Raw genomic sequence first — 19,209 nt, forward strand, 5'->3', positions numbered from 1 at the left:
ACAATAATTAATAGCAAGCCCTGTGGCTAAATTTCTTCTCTGTTACCATAGGAAATAAGTCATGAAATGTATTACTAAGAGATTCTTCAAGGAGCCTACTGTTTTGCCTTTGTTAACATCTGCATGGGATGATCTAAATTTATATCCATTTCATCTGATTAGTTATAATATTAACCATTTACAATATAGTGGCCAAGATTAATAAAGTCTTGTTTCTTTACAGGATACATTTTGGCTCTCTAGACAGATGAATCTGGAGCTTGAGTTTTCTTCAGATGTTCAGTTTATCATTCAAGGTTACAAAGAGGATCCTGCTGACATCATAGCCCTCTTTGGACTTAGAGGATGTAATCCTGACAGTAAGTATTGCACTGGTATGCTAGATGTTTCTTCTCAGGAAATATGAAATGGAACTCACTTGCAAAATGCTATGATAAGAAGTCAGACAGGAAGCTTGGAGGAATTCTATGTCTTTATACGTTCAGCTGATCCTCTATGGTGAAGTTGATAGTTTTCCTTGCTTCTTAAGATAGTGGTTTTGATCCTGACTCAGGTCAGTGGTGTGGTATTTATATATGATGACTGTATTGCAGTCTTCTGGCACACTAACCTTTTCTCGGCTGGATTTTGAGTCTTTCTATAAAATCTGTTAGTTTCATCTGCAGCATTTGTTAAAATTTTCCCGTGACTGAGCTCGCTAGCTGCAGTCACTGAAGTATAGCCAGTATCCAGTATTTGAGAGATAGTTTGTTCAAATCCCACTGTCGGCAGCTCTGAAGATGGTTTTCCATGGTTTCCCATTTTTACATCAGGCAAATGCTGGGGCTGTACCTTAATTTAAGGCCACGGCTGCTTCCTCCCCCACTCCTAGGCCTTTCCTATCCCATCGTCGCCATAAGACCTATACGTGTCGGTGCGACGTAAAGCAAATTGCAATAATATAATAATATTCTGATCCCTGCGGTTGGATGTCTCCACCACTGGAATGCCGTTTCTATTCAAGCCCTTTTCGGCTGTACGCCACCATGTTGCCCTTGGACGCCTGCATCCTCTCCTTGGTTCTCTGAATGCAAGAGCTCTCTTAACGGGATGATCTTCACGTCAACGTTGTATGTGTATGAACCAGCGCAACTACCTCTCCTCCAATTTCTCACTGATAGGGGCCGTATTAAATGTTCCAAGTAAACTAAGTTTATTTGATGGCAGCAAATCGAGTAAAGTTTTTTTTTTTCTAAAGTGGTTTAATATAAGAATTATATTGACTAATGTGGACAATCTTTTCCTTTTCTTCAAGGGAATTTTGTATGTTATATATTGTCAGTATGGAACATTATGAATATGAAATTCATAATTTGGAGTTGTGCTTCATTTAAAACAATAATTACCACCACCAACACCTGTACATATGCTTCAAAAAACTTTGCCATGCAATTTAGAATTACACAAAGTTGTGAGAACAAAGATAAGAAATGTTGAAGGGGATAAAATATTAGTGCCTGTAATTTAATTAGTCTTTTTATATGTCGTACAAGGTTCTAATGTCTACTACTGTACATTTACTTTACAGTCACAGAAGAAAGTGCGGTTATGCATGTAGCAGAAAACCAGTCAGAGCGCTTCGTTTGTAATGTGGCCATCAATCAATTTGTAGCATCTACTGCTTCAGAGTGTAAGTATTTCTGTTTTTTCTTAATCTCTAATGTACGAATGCAGTTTAATTTTTGTAATTTCTCCATTAACACAGAGTAAAATGTAAACTTTACTCTCTGTCTCCCTGTTTTCTTTTACTGTGATACAGTTAAAGCAAGAGATGCAAATCCTTCTCGCTTGAAGCTTTCAAGGATGGCAGTCGAAACCCTGAAAATTTCACCACCTCTCTGTCAGAGTGAATAATGCTGCACTTTCTGTGCCCATGTGCAAATCACAAAGCGTTGTAAAAGTTTCTCTATCAAGGCACAGAACTCAAATTATTTTAGAAGGATCCCATTTTTTAATTTTTAGTTTTTGTTAATGTTCCATAATAGATGAATAACATATTTTCATGTAGTACTGTACCATATATTGGATCTCCTTAGTTAACCTATATCCTACTTAACTACACACTGCATGATGGGGTATCAACATGCTCATCGCTCTCAGCCAGGTGGAATTTCCATCCCTAGCATCATTATAATCTGCACCCTTTTATTACAATTCCTGTAGAAACAAAAGATTTTGGATGAAAACTTTTAATAAAAACTGAGTTATTCTATAAGGAATGGGGAGTCCGTGGATAGTATCTGATTTACATAACAATGGTTAGAAGGGATTATAAATGCTGTTACAGCTTACAATTTATTTACTCTGGAATTTGGTTTATGGACAGTATGACTGTAAGAAGGCAATTGAAATGACATTAAAGCTTCCCTGAGTCAGCCATTAGATATGAAGCAAGTTTAGTACGTAATATGGAAATGTATGTTCCAAGGTCAGTGACAGAAAACAAATCATCTGTCACAATGACATACACAGATAATGCTGAGTCGTTTTCATTTGCATAGGTGAAGAGGGTACAAGGAAGTAATAAGTCATTTTGTTCTTATTATATGACACTTCACAAGCCACAAACACATCATTCAAATAACTAAAAGGGACATTAGCACTTGTACAGTAGAGTCTCTTAAATCCGAGCATTATTTGAATTTTTCTTTTCACAAGTTTAAAATGAGTTTCTACAGTATTTCATTTTCTTGCTTATTCCCGCCATGTCATCGTACTGCCTCTTCCTTCTACTGAGATGCACGTGCATGTTTGTTGTTGTGCCTGAAACTAAAATGTTTTTGCGAAAGAAGGGTCTGCCTATTAAAGCAGTTTTATTGCTGGAGAACTCAGGTTTACATCCTGATGAACAGGAACTAGTATGTAATGGAATTCATACTTCATCTTTGCCCCCTAACAGAACAAGTTTGATACAACCTATGGATCAGGGGTTTTAGAATATCTATTTTTAAAAAAGTATCAGCACTGCCTGTAAATTCACTCCTGGAAGCAACAGAACGTGAGGAAAACATCATGAACTTCCTCAAACAGACAACCATGAGGAATGTAGTGTATTGGTTAACAGAATCATGAGACAAAGTAAAGCCAGAGACACTCACAAAATTATGGAAGAAGATTTTAAGAAGTGCTATGTCTGCTGACAGTAACTCCGATGACAGCAATGATGATGACATACCAAACTTGTCAGATCTAATTTCACAGATATCCGGATGTAAAGATGCTAGTGAAATTGAAGTTACAGAATGGATGAAGTGTGATGAACTTATAGACGCACCAATCATTGAAAGGTTGAATGAACCAACAGAAGATAGTGATGAAGTCTTTGTATAGATGGCGCCAAATATGTCTCATAGCGAGGGTCTCACTGTGTTGGAGGCAGCACTATGCTACGTAGAACAACAACGAGAGGCAACTCCCACCGGCACCGTGCTCTGCAAGCGATACTGTGATTTTTCTGCAGAGAAACGATGCAACATTCAGAAACAGAAATCAATTAAAGACTTGTTTAAAAAAATAACCTTAATCCATGCCTTAACACTGTAAGAAATGTCAATACAGGACCTTAGCTTTAGTCGTTGCCAATTTTTTTTCATGTTTCACAATTTTCCCTGTGTTGCTCCATGTAGTCCGAGTTATTCCAAATCCGAGGTTGCTTCCACCCACCAATTACCTTGGATTATTGAGACTCTTCTGTATTTGGTCTGCTATGATGAGTGGATGGTAGATCTGGGTTCATATCATAGCTACAGGTATTAGATTTTTAATAAGTAGTTCATGGACTTCATGAGACATCTTGCCCCCAGAGGATGAGTGAATGAAGAAGGCATTCAAAATAGCAATGTTCAGTAGGTAGAAAATAGCTTCTTGGTTCACTTCCATGAAATATCATAACTATTGACCATACTTATTAAAGCTGTAGTCGACACTGACAGCTGTGCTGGGTGCACCACTGCAACGTTGAAGGATATTCTCTTATCAACGCACTTATGGACAGACAGACTTACATTCATAACACTGAGATATCCTTCACTTTATTGTAACAAGAAAATTGTTACTTCAGAGATACGACGTTGACAGGCACATCAACAATCAATCAATTATATTTTCATCAATACTGTTATATTTTCTTGTAATATGTATTTTACTATGATTCCGTGATGGGACTAATTGACAATTACTTCTTTCATCACCTTTTCGTCGACCTGTGCAGTTTTGAAATCATTTAAGTGTCATTAATATTGTGAACAACTAGTTTTTATTCAAATCTACTTGACCATTTATCAAATGTCTAATGTGTGAATTTTAACATGTACACTAGTGTATTTTATGTGCTTGTATTGTAGTCTTAACTCAGGAGGTTTTACACCCCCACTTCATCTATGACGTCACTATGTCATAATTCTAATTTTATGATTAATAGCCGAGGATGACTGTTATGTACTGTTTGAGAGTAAACTGTATTGATTAGGCAGATAATAAACTGAAGTTTTTGTAAAAAAAAAAAAAAGTCATATCCACCAATATGGGCCCGATCATTAAATTTATTGTTTATACTATTGACTATACTATAATTCTTGTCAACATAGCCTATATGGGTACTGTTGCTCTTGACAGTGAGAGGTTTTGTTGCATTGCCATTGTCATCTGCTGACAGCTTTATTTTTGGCAGGAAAGGAAATCTCCACATTCTTCTGTGCAACGCCTTGGCATATTTAGCAGAAACAACAAGTAGATCCTTTTCATTAGCCATGACATCAGAAGTGTGCTTACTTTTTTTTTTTTAGAGGCTCGTAAGATGTGTCTCCTTACAAGAAGTACTTGAACTCCTTGGGACATTCATTCACGTTTCCATCCCTATTGTTTATGTCTATTATAATTAAATATTTTTTAATATACTGTAAATAATTTTCCAGTTGTTGATTACTGTATAGTTTCCAGCCTCTTTTTTTTTTTTTTTTGTTATTCTAGAATTGTTTGATACCTGATGTAAAGGAAATTTAATAATTATAATTAATATAAGCCACATTTATTCTGTTGCAGCTGATGTACATTGCCCAAAATGTGCAAATGGAGGGATATGTGAGCCTACAAGAAACATCTGCTTGTGTCCTCCTGGTTTTGTTGGAACTACCTGCGAACATGGTAATTGAGATTATGTTTCAACATTCCAAAAATTCTCGGTATTATTCTGAATAGTTTGCTGGTGAAAAGTTGTGAACTTTGAGCATATCTTTGCGGCTACTCAGAGAGATTTACGAGATTTACAGTGAAACCTCTCCTTATGAACAATCCCAAGTAATGGTTACTCCTAAAATATGGATGGATTGATATATACCAACTGAAAGAATATAGAAAAAAACGTTATCAACTCTACCAGAGACTGAGTACCCGAATAATTTAGATTTGGATAGAATACCAGTATTACAAAGTACCTGTACCCATATATAGCCGTAATTGTGAAAAATGTTATTATTACAGGTAAAATACATCCAACACCAATATTTTCATACTGATACATAAAGGTTACATTACCGTTAAAGACTGTAGGCAAATATAATCATAAAGAAATACTTTATCAGTGATTGAATTCATATGTTAGATACAAATTACAAAGAGAGAGATTCCAGAGTGAAAGTTCACGAGCTTAGGCTACACTAGTGAGCCTAGCCATATCCAGCCAAGTCGAAAACAAAACACTAAAACCAAAAAAGGATCCTGCATATTAAATAAGGAGAATAAAAGTTCATCATTAAAGTACATACTTTCTCCTAATGGATGTCAGTAGGTAAGAAATCTAAGAGAAATGAATTTCAGGTTGGTGATACAAAGCTGGAACAGGTAGATAATTTCAAGTATTTAGGAAGTGTGTTCTTCCAGGGTGGTTGAATAGTGAGATTAAGTTAAGGAGCAACAAAGATAATGCAGTGAGCTCTCGGTTACGATCAAGAGTATTCTGTAAGAAAGAAATCAGCTCCCGTACGAAACTACTTATACACCGGTGTGTTTCAGATCAACTTTGCTGTATGGGAGTGAAAGCTGGGTGGACTCAGGATATCTTATTCATAAGTTAGAAGTAACAGACCATCAGAATGTTGGCCGGCAGGGTAGGGGAGGTGGTGGTATACAATTTCTAATCACTAGATTGCGTGCCAAAAGCCTGGATTAAATTCCAAACCTCTCCGCAGTGCTCATATGGAGTGAGGGCATATGACGCTGTTGATGGTGATTCGTCCGTCGGATGGGGACGTTAAGCCTTGAGCAGACCCCTTGGTGCTATTCGACAGGAGTAGGCTATGTGCCGGCACCGGGTTTCACCCTCTCCCTACTATCATATATCACGTCATTCATTTCATCTCCCATTAACTCCTCTGATGAGGTTGACGTCAGGAAGGGCATCCGGTCATAAAAAACCGCCACGACAAATTCATCTCACCTCATACCCGACCCCGTAGGGAAACGGGACAAGGGTTGGACAAACAAGAAGTAACAGACATGAAAGTAGTGGGAATGATTGTTGGTACAAAGAGGTGGGAACAATGGCAGGAATGAGGAGGTAAAGGCTAAGTTAGGAATGAACACTGTGGATGAAGCTATACGCATAAACCGGCTTCAGTGGTTGGGTCACGTGAGGCAAATGGAGGAGGATAGGTTACTTAGGAAAATAATGGACTCTGCTATGAAAGGTAAGAGAAGTAGAAGGAGACCAAGGCGATGATGGTTAGACTCAGTTTCTAACGATTTGAAGATAAGAGGTAAACAACTAAAGAAGGCCACAGAGCTAGTTACAAATAAAGGATTGTGGCAGAGTTTAGTAAAATCAGAGAGGCTTGCAGACTGTATGCTGAAAGGCATATCAGTCTATAATGAAGATGTACACATTGTATGTACAGTACAGTAGAAGTCCATTATAGCAAGAATTCATAATGGTGAAAAATGTACTCGCTATAGCGGATTGTCGTTATATCCAATTTTTTGTAAGTCGGGAAAAACTCCATACACATTAAAATCGGTATGAAACGGCAATCAGTTTGTTCAAAACTTGCGTTTTTGTGAATGATATCCACACTACTGCTTAGTTGTTTGTTATACCAATATAAATGGTCCGTTATTGGACATTATAAATTTTCCAGCTAACTCATTCCTGGTTGCCAGCGTTTCACCCCCGTGTGCTAGGTTGGGCTCATCAGCACACCTACCAAGACGCATGGCTAGTGCATACCGTGGAGGCCACTGCGTAGGCTACTTGAAGCCACCGGCAGTGCCAATGCACTATGAGAGACTATGTCTCACTACCAAAAATTGATGCCTGCTTGGCCATCAGATGATATAGATGTTGATTCCCATAGGGAATCTGAAATATTTGTCCCGAATGAGTAAATTTATAATACAATATAAATCGTTATTGGACATTATAAATTTTCCAGCTAACTCATTCCTGGTTGCCAGCGTTTTGCCCTCTGTGTGCTAGGTTAGGCTCATCAGTTGGTACCTAGCACACCTACCAAGATGCATGGCTAGTGCATTTATATTGGTATTATAAATTACTCATTCGGGACAAATATTTTAGATTCTCTATGGGAATCAACATCTATATCATTACTTGTTTGTTACCGGTATTTTTCAAAATCCGATACTATATGAACGTGTATGTTTAATTTCATTCCGAAAAAGTTATAGTAACACCCCAGAGCCTTTTGTGGCAAACGTTTTAGTTTTCTTCTTCAAATGGCGTCATCTAACCTAACTGTACATGAACCATGAAAACATTTTGTAGTGCGTATAGAGAAATGATAACCTCCTCGCTATAAATTTACATAGGAATAGCCTTTCCGAAATTTAACTAGACGCAAGGAAATATAAACTATCCTCTGAAATCAGTGATATACTCTGCCATATTTTGAGGTGTATCCCATTCTTACTTAATTGCAGTATTTAGCATTAAGATTAAGGGATCGTTTATTCAGCCTTTCATTTTTATGAGCTAACAACTGCTATTGGACAATTTACTTACACATTTATTATGGAAACCTGTTCTCCTCTTTCATTTCTAATTTTCTTTACGGAACAGCAGTCGATGGGTATTACTAATGGACTCCAACATCGCCTTAGAATGTTTACTAGAGAGCTCCCTAGTGGACATAGCGAGGAAACGATACCGAAGATGGTCGATTGCTTGCAACATAATCACTGGGATGCATAAATATTGGTACCAGAAAAAATTGTGCTCGCTTAATCGCTCGTAATAACAGATGCGTCAGTGATAGGGCTCTCATTATATGCCGTACCCACTATAGCTGACTTCTACTGTATGTATGTGCTCTACCTTATCCTGTTATCTTTCTTTCAGGATGTGGTAGGAACTTGTATGGATTAGATTGCAGTGGGCTGTGCTCTGCTACCTGGAGCGGCTGTCGTGGGATGGAACTCTGTAACCCTTACGTCGGATGTTTATGTGCTCCAGGATATTATGGCCCTCAGTGTATGGATGGTAAGTATTGTCATCTTCCTTTCCAGCCAGGGAGATGCCTTGGTGCTCCGAGAGTGAAGTCCAATGATAGTGGTCTAAATAGGGGGCGTGGTCGTAAGTAGGCGCGGGAACGCATGCTATTTTTTGATAGTCAAATCTGTCACAGTTCACTGAAGTGAATACGGTGAACGCAAATTGTAATTGCGGGAATTTTCAGGTGCAAACACTGTACGACACGGTAAAACATAAAAGAGATACTAATATTTAGTTGATGTTGTAGCTCTTAACAATGTCTTGTGCATATGGTTGCACAAATTGGAAATCCAAAAATATTCCTGGAATAACATTTCACAGGTAAGATTCTAAGTATGCCTTGTAATATATAGTACAGTATATTATATTACCTCCATTCTTATTGTGCTAGTATTTCGGAGTCTCAGAAGCTCCGCCCAGTTTCCGTAAGAATTTTTAGGTTAGACTTGTTGTTTATTGTCAGTTTTTTCTGAGGTTTCCTGTTCATGAAGAAAGGAGAGCAGAGTGGATTAAGGCCATTAGAAGAGAAAATTGGATACCTTCTCCTTACACCAGAATATGTTCAGCACATTTCAAACTGGAATTGTTTGATCGGTCCATGAAGAAATTTGTTTTGAAGGAGAATGCAGTACCTACTATTTCTGAAGCATTCCCTTCGTACCTACAGAATTAGAGCACTTGAGTCCTAGGGAGTTTTTCACTTTCACGCCCTTCGTGGCCCTTGTCTTTCTTTGGCCGATATCTTCATTTCTCTCTAATTAGTGTTAATAGAGGATGGTTGCCTAGTTGTAGTCTCTCTTAAAGTATTAATCACCACCACGTGTCGTAGAAGGCGATTAAGGGTGCGTAAGTGTGGGTTGGCGTCCGAGGGGCCCTTAGCTGAGTTCTGAATTGTTTCCACTTGTGTCAGAGGATGATTTACTTAATGGTTGTACGTCCTATTAAAACAATAATCACCACCACCACCACTCAAAAATATGTAGTAAGCAATGTTGCTATGCCCAGTTTGGTAATTTATTGCACATTCCCCTAAAGCATTCAGATTGCGGGATGCCCTACTCCTACTCCTTATCTTTACTGATATCTGGTGAAGATTTGCATCTCCTGTTTTTAAGATACTCAGTTTATAGTACCGATAGTCAATAAGCGAGAGAGTAGATTTAAGGCTGCCTGGTCATGAGAAATGCTTCCTTAGAGCTCAGTAAAAAAGCATTAATAGGTCTGTTTGCCAGAAAATTTTGTTACAGTTAATTGCCATGTTATTTTGAAAATGATTGTACTTAATTGAGTGATTTGAACTTTCCCTACTCCTGAGAAAATATCTTAGTTTGTATATATCCAAAACGTATGCCATGTTTTGCTAACCAGGGGGAGTGTGTGTGTGTGGCCACTGGCTTCAAGCGATGGCCACAGAGTATAGTGTAGCGGGCAGCTCCCTGTATTCGTTACTGTCTGAATCCAGCTCCTGCCAGGCACTTCTCCACCTTCCTCTCCTTCCACCATTCCTTTTCCATCATTTTGTTCCAGTTCAGATTTCTTCCTCTTGCACTCCTCTTTATTGAGTCGATCCACCTTGTTCTAGGTCTCTGTCTCACTCTCTTTCCCTCAAACATCATCTCCACCATCTGTTTTGGTATTATTTCCTCCTCCATCCTCTTTACATGTCCAGACCATATTAGTTTACTCCAATCAGTACTCTCATTTAGGTTTTCTGTTCCAATGTTTCTAACATCTTCATTTCTCCCTGTCTTTCCTTGTTTTTCCTATCATACTTCTTAGGTATTTCATTTCACTCTGCATGTATAATCACGGTATGTTTCTTGAATGAGGTTGGTAATTTGTGGTGGCACTCCATACCGCTTCACTTCCTTCCACATAGCTTCTCTGTTGATCGAATCAAAATCTTTTTTGAAGTCGATGAACACTGCATAGAGGTGAGATGACCACTCAGCACACTGCTCCAGAATTATCCTCAAGATGTTTATTTGGTCTACACACGAGCGATTTGATCGAAAGCCTGCCTGTTCCCGTCGGAACCTCAAGTTGATATACTTCTTAATTCTGTTCAGCAGAACCCTGGTGAAGACTTTCCTAGGGATTGAAAAAAGCGTAATGCCCCTCCAGTTGTTACAGTTTGACGTATCACCCTTCTTTGGCAACTTCACCAGCAACCCACATCTCCAATCTGTCGGCATTTCTCCATTAACCCATATCTTCTCAAATAGTGGCTGCAACATATTGGCAATGGTATCCATATCAACCTTCATGACTTCTGCTGGAATATTGTCAACTCCTGCTGCCTTACCAATATGCAACTCTCTCAATGCCCGCTTGATTTCCTCCATTGTTGGAAAGCAGGCTTTAATCCTTGGGTCAGGCTGGGTTTCTTCCTCTTCTTCTTCGCCTTCTCCCGCATCTACTTGCTCCTCCAAGGAGTGGTTTAACACCGCAGAGAAATGTTCCTGCCATTGCTTCAGTTGATCCTCAGAGTTTGTTAGGAGGACACCATCTTTGTTTCTGACTGTACGGTTTTTCTGCATCTACTTCCTTGCCAGAACTCTGGTGATGGTATAGAGTTCTCTAAGATTTCCCTTTCTGGCTGCCTCCTTTGCTTGTTGAGATAGGTCATCTATCCATTTCCTTTGATCTCCCCTCACAGTTCTCTTTACTTCCTTATCCTTTGCAGCATATTTGGATTGCAATTCTGCCTTCCTTGTTTGTGTCTTACATGCATTCATTACTTCCTTTATCTCTTTCCTATGTCTGATAATTTCCCATGTCTGGTCAGTCATCCAGTCTTTTTCCTCCTGTCCTTAAAACCCAGGATATTTTCACTTACTTCAGTAAATACAGATCTAGTCTTCACCTATTTTTCCTTAATAGTTTCATCCTCCACCTCAGTGAATGCTTGAAATCGATTCTTTAGTTCTATCCTGAAGGCTTCTTTCACATTTCTGTCATCCCTTAGCTTTCCAACATCATATCGCTTTCTTGCCTGCTCTATCCCTCTCTTTTGTGCCTGGATCTTCATTGTAAAGGTAGCCACAAGAAGATGGTGATCACTACCAATGTCTGCACCTCTCTCGTTCCTCACGTCTAACAATGAACTCGTCCACCCTCGTCCAATAACCACATGATCTATCTGGTTTTCTGTCCTATGATCCGGTGATACCCATGTCACTTTATGGCAGTCTTTATGTGGAAATATATAATACCACCAATAACCAAATCGTGGCTTGCACAGAAGTCCACAAAACAGCTGTCCATTCTCATTTCGTTTTCCTAAACCATGCCTTCCCATAATATGTTCAAGTCTTTCATTGTCCTGTCCCACTTTTGTATTCAAATCTCCTCCAGCTAGAATGATCAAGCTATGCATGATTGACAATATACCACAGTTCCGGTTTTGTTGCTGCCAAACGTACGACATAGATGATTAAAAAGCACCTTTGATGAATATACTTTTTAAAAATTTTATTAACCTAATGATTCACCCAATAATTGATGACCGGGCGAGTTGGCCATGCGGTTAGGGGCGTGCAGTTTTGAGCTCGCATCCGGGAGATAGTGAGTTCGAACCCCACTGTTGGCAGCCCTGAAGATGGTTTCCCATTGTTTCCCATTTCCACCCCACGTAAATGCTGGGGCTGTACCTTAACTACGGCCACAGTCGCTTTCTTCCCAGTCCTAGACCTTCCCTATCCCATCATCGCCATAAGACCTATCTGTGTTGGTGCGACATAAAGCAAAAAAAAAAATGAAGATCTAATTTTTGCTTTGGACAATTTTAGTTAAATGTAGATACTTTTTATTGCAATTATGTCACAAATTTTGGTTTTATTCAACGTACACATTTTAAACCCATGTACACAGCATCTAAAATAAACTTTTTTACAATTTTTTAAAATTTAGAATAAGATCATTTGTATAGTATTAAGTTCAAATGTGTAACTCAAACAAGTCCTTGGACTTGACCTTAAGATTGTCAATAGGCTGAAGATGCCCAAGAAAAGGTCGAAACATGTACCTAAAAAGTGTCTGTAATTCATGTAGAATTTAATCACTTTAAATTGTGAATTGTATTGAATAGGTGGATACAGTAAATTTTATTCTTGAAAGAATTTTGCTTAAGTGGTATGTTCCGAGCTGTCGGTGGAGAGATGGCCTGGAATGACGTTAATAGACAAATAAGTTTGAGTGGTGTCTTTAAAAGTAGGAAAGATCACATTATGAAGATAAAGTTGGAATTCAAGAGGACAAATTGGGGCAAATATTCACTTATAGGAAGGGGAGTTAGGGATTGGAATAACTTACCAAGGGAGATAGATATTCAATAAATTTCCAATTTCTTTGAAATCACTTAAGAAAAGGCTAGGAAAAGGGAATCTGCTGCCTGGGCGACTGCCCTAAATGCAGATCAGTAGTGATTGATTGATTGACTGATTGATTGATTGACTGATTGATTGATTGATTGATTGATTGATTGATTGATTGATTGATTGATGTTATTTTAAAATACATTATTGAACATGCACACATTTCCTAGACCCTGGATGCTTAGATATATATCAACAAGCGGCAGCAGTCAAAATAACCGCCTGCGGCCTTTAAAGGTATGAGGCAAGTTGGGCTCTTCTAGTGTTAAGAATGGCAGGAGGGCGGTATGCGATTAAAAGGGTTCATGCAACTCGCTTCCTTCTGGGATATCCCTGAAAATATCCGTACCACTTCGGAACATGGATATAAGTTTTCTGCTTCCACCATCTGTATCATTGGCACTAAGAGGGGTACAGAGGTTATCTTTATATCCAGCCTTCATCGCCTCCTTGGTGGAAATAGATCTCATTTTAAAATCTTTTACTTCTGGATGGGGTTTGAATTCCAATAAAACTACAATTTTACTTGCTCATGCTCTCATCAAGGTCAGAACTTGACAGAACTGCCAGCCCTTTCTCTCTACCATAGTTATTTACCGTGTAACTAATAAAACTGTGAAACTTTCTGAAGGGGAGAATTCTCATTTGAATATAGTTACATTAAGTTTTGCTTTGCAGACTGTCCTGTTGGCAACTATGGCAGCAACTGTCTCCAGAAGTGTGGACAGTGTCGTAATGAAGACTCTTGTGATGCATACAGTGGACTGTGTCCGGATGGCTGTCTGAAGGAGTACTATCCACCATACTGCAGAGAATGTGAGTAGATTAGAAATATCAATCACTGATCTACATTTAGGGCAGTCGCCCAGGTGGCAGATTCCCTATCTGTTGTTTTCCTAGCCTTTCCTTAAATGATCTCAAAGAAATTGGAAAATTATTGAACATTTCCCTTGGTAAGTTACTCCAATTCCTAACTCCCCTTCCTATAAACGAATATTTGCCCCAATTTGTCCTCTTGAATTCCAACTTTATCTTCATATTGTGATCTTTCCTATTTATAAAGACACCACTCAAACTTATTCGTCTACTGATGTCCTCCCACGCCATCTCTCCACTGACAGCTCGGAACATACCACTTAATTGAGCAGCTAGTCTCCTTTCTCCCAGTACTTCCCAGCCCAAACTTTGCAACATTTCTGTAACGCTACTCTTTTGTTGGAAATCACCCAGAACAAATCGAGCTGCTTTCCTTTGGATTTTTTCCAGTTCTTGAATCAAGTAATCCTGGTGAGGGTCCCATACACTGGAACCATACTCTAGTTGGGGTCTTACCAGAGACTTATATGCCCTGTCCTTTACATCCTTACTACAACCCCTAAACACCCTCATAACCATGTGCAGAGTCTGTACCCTTCATTAACAATCATATTTATGTGATTACCCCAATGAAGGTCTTTTCTTATATTAACACCTAGGTACTTACAATGATCCCCAAAAGGATCTTTCACCCCATCAATGCAGTAATTAAAACTGAGAGGACTTTTCCTATTTGTGAAACTCACAACCTGACTTTTAACCCCGTTTATCATCATACCACTGCCCACCTCCATCTCACAATACTATTGAGGTCACCCTGCAGCCGCTCACAATCTTGTAGTTTATTTATTACTCTGTGCAGAATAACATCATCTGCAAACAGCCTTATCTCTGATTCCACTTCTTTACACATATCATTGATATATATAAGAAAACATAAAGGTCCAATAATACTGCCTTGAGGAATTCCCCTCTTAATTATTACAGGGTCAGATAAAGCTTCGCCTACTCTAATTCTCTGAGTTCTATTTTCTAGAAATATACCAACCCATTCAGTCACTCTTTTTTCTAGTCCAATAACACTCATTTTTGCCAGTAGTCTTCCATGATCTACCCTCTACCAGTCTTTGAGAATTGTAAGATGTTAGGTAAGTTAATTGGCAAATGAAGAAGAAAAGTGAAATAATTACTAGAACTTTTTGAGGTTAAATCAATATTCCACCTTTACAATACCAAAATTTTTATTGTCTAATTATTTAAACAATATTTTTTAAAATATGACGGGACATGTTTGTCTAACTTGTAGACATCCTCAGCTGTAAAATATTCAAGAAAAAGCACAAAATGACAAGGACAAATAACACATGAAAATAATTCGGACCGCCAAATACGTCAATTAAAATAGTGAGAATGTTCTAGATTGTTCAGAGCATAACATTCAAACTGTTGATGACAAACTTAAAATTATACACATGAGTTGATATATTAAAACTTGATATTAAAAAAAAACCATTACCTGGCATGTATCATCTGGTAAAGGTCCCAGCTCAGAATTACGAGTGAAAACCTCAATGGAATCTATAGCGGAGAAGATGGATTTCACAATGGTGGAGATTGCGGAAGAGCCAGCGCAGCACTCGGGGAATAGTATGAGAACACCATTCATTAGTAGCATTTGTTTCTCATGTTAGGGGCAGCTGCAAGGGTTTCTACTCTGCTGAATAATTGCTGGCATAGCTCTAAAATGCCTTTGGGAGTGCAACCCCATCATAACAATACCTAAAAATGAGTGATGGTAAATATCAATCTCAGAAAAGGAGATGCAACGGTGGAGAAGCAGATGATGATGTAACTTCAATGCTTTTCAGTATGTTGAACATTAATTATAACACACCTGTAAACAAAGAATCACATGTTTCATTCTTGAAAGAACATCCATCAGATTCTACTAAAGCCTACTTAGGAAAAAAAAAAAGTGTTTATACCCTTTAATACTTGAAAGTTACATCTTATCTTAATGAAGTGCTCCATTAGTAAATACTTCATCTCTCCCTGCTAGTCCAACAAAGAGTACGAGGTGGTGTAATGTTCTGTCATTGGCGTGAGGCCAGCTGGCTACATTGGCCTTAGTGTTGACCAGTCTTCATTCCTGGTGTGGTAGGTGTCGAGTGAGAAAAAAGTTGGATAAAGGCTTGAAAGGTGAAGAGACAAAAAGATAAAGATGAATACAATGAGGCAAATTATTAGATCACAGGACAAGCACTGAAGAAGTAATGTAAAGGAACAAAAAAGGTCGAATCAAATTTTGAATTTTAGATTTCCTTTGGTATAAAATTCCATCCAGACTTCCATGTTGATAGTTTCTTTTGCAAGTGTTTTAATGTAGTTATGTCTTTTAGTGATAATGGGATAGGAAAGGGCTAGGACTAAGAAGAAAATGACTGTGGCCTTAGTATACAGCCCCAGTATTTATGTGGTGTGAAAATGAGAAACCACGCAAAACCATCTTCAAGACTGCTGACAGTGGGTTTTGAACCCACTAACTCCTGAGTACTGGCTCACAGTGTGGTCAACAGACAACCGAGTGATGTTATTAGAGCCAAAATCCAGAAAATGAAATGTAAATTAAAATGATTTAAAGTTGTGATGCAGAGAGCCTTAAATTGATCTTTTGTACTGTACTTTGTTTTAATGTGGCAAACTTCATTTTTTTTTCAGATTATGCATACCTTCTTGAGCCTCCCAAAATCTCTGATGTGAAATACACCGAGGCTACAGTTTCATTCTCAACAGAATGGAATAAAGTCGGAGGACAAGGACGACCTGAATTTTATAGAGTTGAATATTACGTAAGTGTCTGACCTGTTGTACTAATAAGAACACATTGATTGCCAAGCACGACTGTAGATATTTTGTACATTTCTTCATGCAGTGGCTTATGTTTTCAAGAGAAAACAACCAAATGCAGTCAAAATTTTCACAAATGAGCAAGAATGACTTGGAATATTAATTTTTGTGTTAGAAAGTAATATTTGCCCACTGGGCTGTAAATGTGTGCTTCTAATGGGCTGATGAAAATGGTTACTGGTCCATGCAGTAGAATTAAATGCTTAGAGAAAAGTGCAATTAGTGTAGAGTTAGGAAATTCAGACAGTGATTTAGCATAATGTTCGGAGTGAGGGTGAAAGTAACGACAGTACTGAGGCGAGAGTTTTAGGCATGTGTTATCATAAACAGTTGACATAGAAAATCACCATCACTGCTACACAAGCCACTGTACCCTAACGCAATACTAAAGGTAGCTTAAACGTTCATGTCATAATTTAAAATAGCTTTTAAGAATTTGATATATACGCCAGAAATACGAGTGTAGAGAGCAATGAAATGGTCCGTGAACATCAATGGCAATCTCAGAATTAGGCTTTAAGAAGGACCAAAGAGCCTTACAATAACATTATCCATTAATTTTTGCATCCATTCTTTCCTATGACCATGTCATTCATTAGATTTTGAAGTTGTTGATTTCATTTCATGCACTGTGTACTCATGAGGAGGACAATAAAGCACTTTAAGTATTATAAATTTCACTGTGTTATCATGTCTGTTTCTGATTTAGTTTCAGTGAAACAAAAGTTTTGCAACTCTGAAATTCTGTACATCACTATTGTTTCTCCGGGTCTGCTTAAGGTAAGGGCGAGGTATGTGTGTTTATTAACTAGGCATGAGTCACGCAACATCACAGCGAGCTTTCTGTCTAATGCCTACACATATGAAACCCTTGTCAGACTTGCGAAATGAGCACATCACGGAACTTGTCACTCGATTCTTAGTCGTTCTTTTGGGTGAAATTAGTGTAACCCCGTTTAAAAAATGAAGTTGCTACCAGTTTCTCGGATGTATGTGATAGAGATGAATTGAACAGTGTTTTATGAGCCCCTTAATACAATTTAATAATTTGAAAACAGAATGTCAATATCTTTAACGGTTCAAAAGATATTTGAAGTGGAAATATAGTTTAATTACCCTGTATATTATGTGCTGAAGAGATATTAAGTACAGAACAAAAATGGCCATCTGGTTACCAGTGGGATCTGACCCACATTCCTCCAATTTCATGTCAGATCTATTTCAAATACAAAGCAGTTGTGAAAAATAAATACGAGAACATATTCCCCACCAAGGTCAACAGTCAAAACCTAATAAAAACTAGCTTTATTGACTGGTTTGAACAAGAAAACATCACAATTAAGAAGTAGTGGGGAGGAATAAACAAGTGCCGAATGGAGACATAATTATGTAGAGAGGAACATGAAAGGCAACACATAACTGTATAAACACAATGACAGGTCAAGTCAAAGAGAGAGAGAGGAGTGGGGGAAGGTTGAATAAGAGTGGTGTGGTTGTGATTATTGTTTTAAGAGGAAGTAGAACTAGGCAACCATCCTCAATTAACACTAATCAGAGAGGGAAAAAAAAAGGGATCCCGCACTTCGAAAAATGAAGGCATCGGCCAAAGAAACACAAGGACCACGAAGGGCGTGAAAATGAAACACTCAGTAGGCCTCAAATGCTCTTAATACCGTCGGGGTCAGAAGAATAAGAGTTTACCAAGGGAGGTTGGATAGGATTGATGAAAGTGAGGAACCTGGCATAAGTAAGTGGAAGCAATGCCGGGACTCAGCTAAGGGCCCCGTGGTCGCCAACCCACACTCCCAAGTTTAGAGCCTCTGAGGGCTCCTTTTAGTCGCCTCTTACGACAGGCGTGGGATACCGTGGGTGTTATTCTACTGCCATCTGGCTGTCTGCTCGTCAATTTCGACGTTCCGTTTTACTCTAGGTCCGCTAGATGGCAGACAGAGTAAACCAGATTTCTCTTGGGCGTCTATGGCTGAGATTTAATTAATTTTGTCGGGTAAATACCAAATGTATCACCAGAGATCTTTTACATGCTGACATCGTACGACATGGAGTGTCGAATGGACTTTTTTCCGCCCTTCAAAAATCCGACTACCTCTGCCGGGTTTGAACCCGCTATCTTGGTATCCGGAGGCCGACACTCTACCACAGATCCACAGAGGCAGCTAAAGAAACACACATACAATAGGACAAGCACAGTGGCAGGTCAGTGTGTGAAAAGAGAGAAACAGAATTAGGAGATGAGGACAAACATGGAAACACAAAAGGACAAGGACAATGTCCACATCTTCAAATAGATAGGCTGTCTCCTCATCTTGTACATCCATCTCTTGTCTGCCCCTGACGAGCTCATTTCTGCTTCCCATCTTCATCAGGATGGACATCAACACTCATTGACTGTGTTCCTATTCTTTTATCACCTGTATTTATCTTTGTCTTATGTTTCTTCCCTTTTCCTCTACTAATCGGGCTTTCTTCTTATCCTACACTTATCCCACATGAAGACTGAAGATCTCACCTCAATGAGTGTTGATGTCCGCCCTCCTGATGAAGCTGAGAAGC

General features: G+C 38.6%; 1 protein-coding gene across 1 annotated transcript in view; it reads left to right on the forward strand.

The window, feature by feature from the left end:
* Nucleotides 1-19,209, forward strand: part of LOC136885673 (uncharacterized) — a 56,824-nt gene that overhangs the window by 29,981 nt on the left and 7,634 nt on the right. Inside the window, exons 5-10 of the mRNA XM_067158370.2 lie at nt 224-359; nt 1,568-1,669; nt 5,080-5,181; nt 8,387-8,527; nt 13,594-13,731; nt 16,450-16,580. Coding sequence (XP_067014471.2) covers nt 224-359; nt 1,568-1,669; nt 5,080-5,181; nt 8,387-8,527; nt 13,594-13,731; nt 16,450-16,580 — 750 coding nt within the window. The remainder of the gene's footprint in view (nt 1-223; nt 360-1,567; nt 1,670-5,079; nt 5,182-8,386; nt 8,528-13,593; nt 13,732-16,449; nt 16,581-19,209) is intronic.

Source organism: Anabrus simplex, chromosome 14 (genome assembly GCF_040414725.1).
Source record: "Anabrus simplex isolate iqAnaSimp1 chromosome 14, ASM4041472v1, whole genome shotgun sequence".
NCBI classification, from domain to species: domain Eukaryota; kingdom Metazoa; phylum Arthropoda; class Insecta; order Orthoptera; family Tettigoniidae; genus Anabrus; species Anabrus simplex.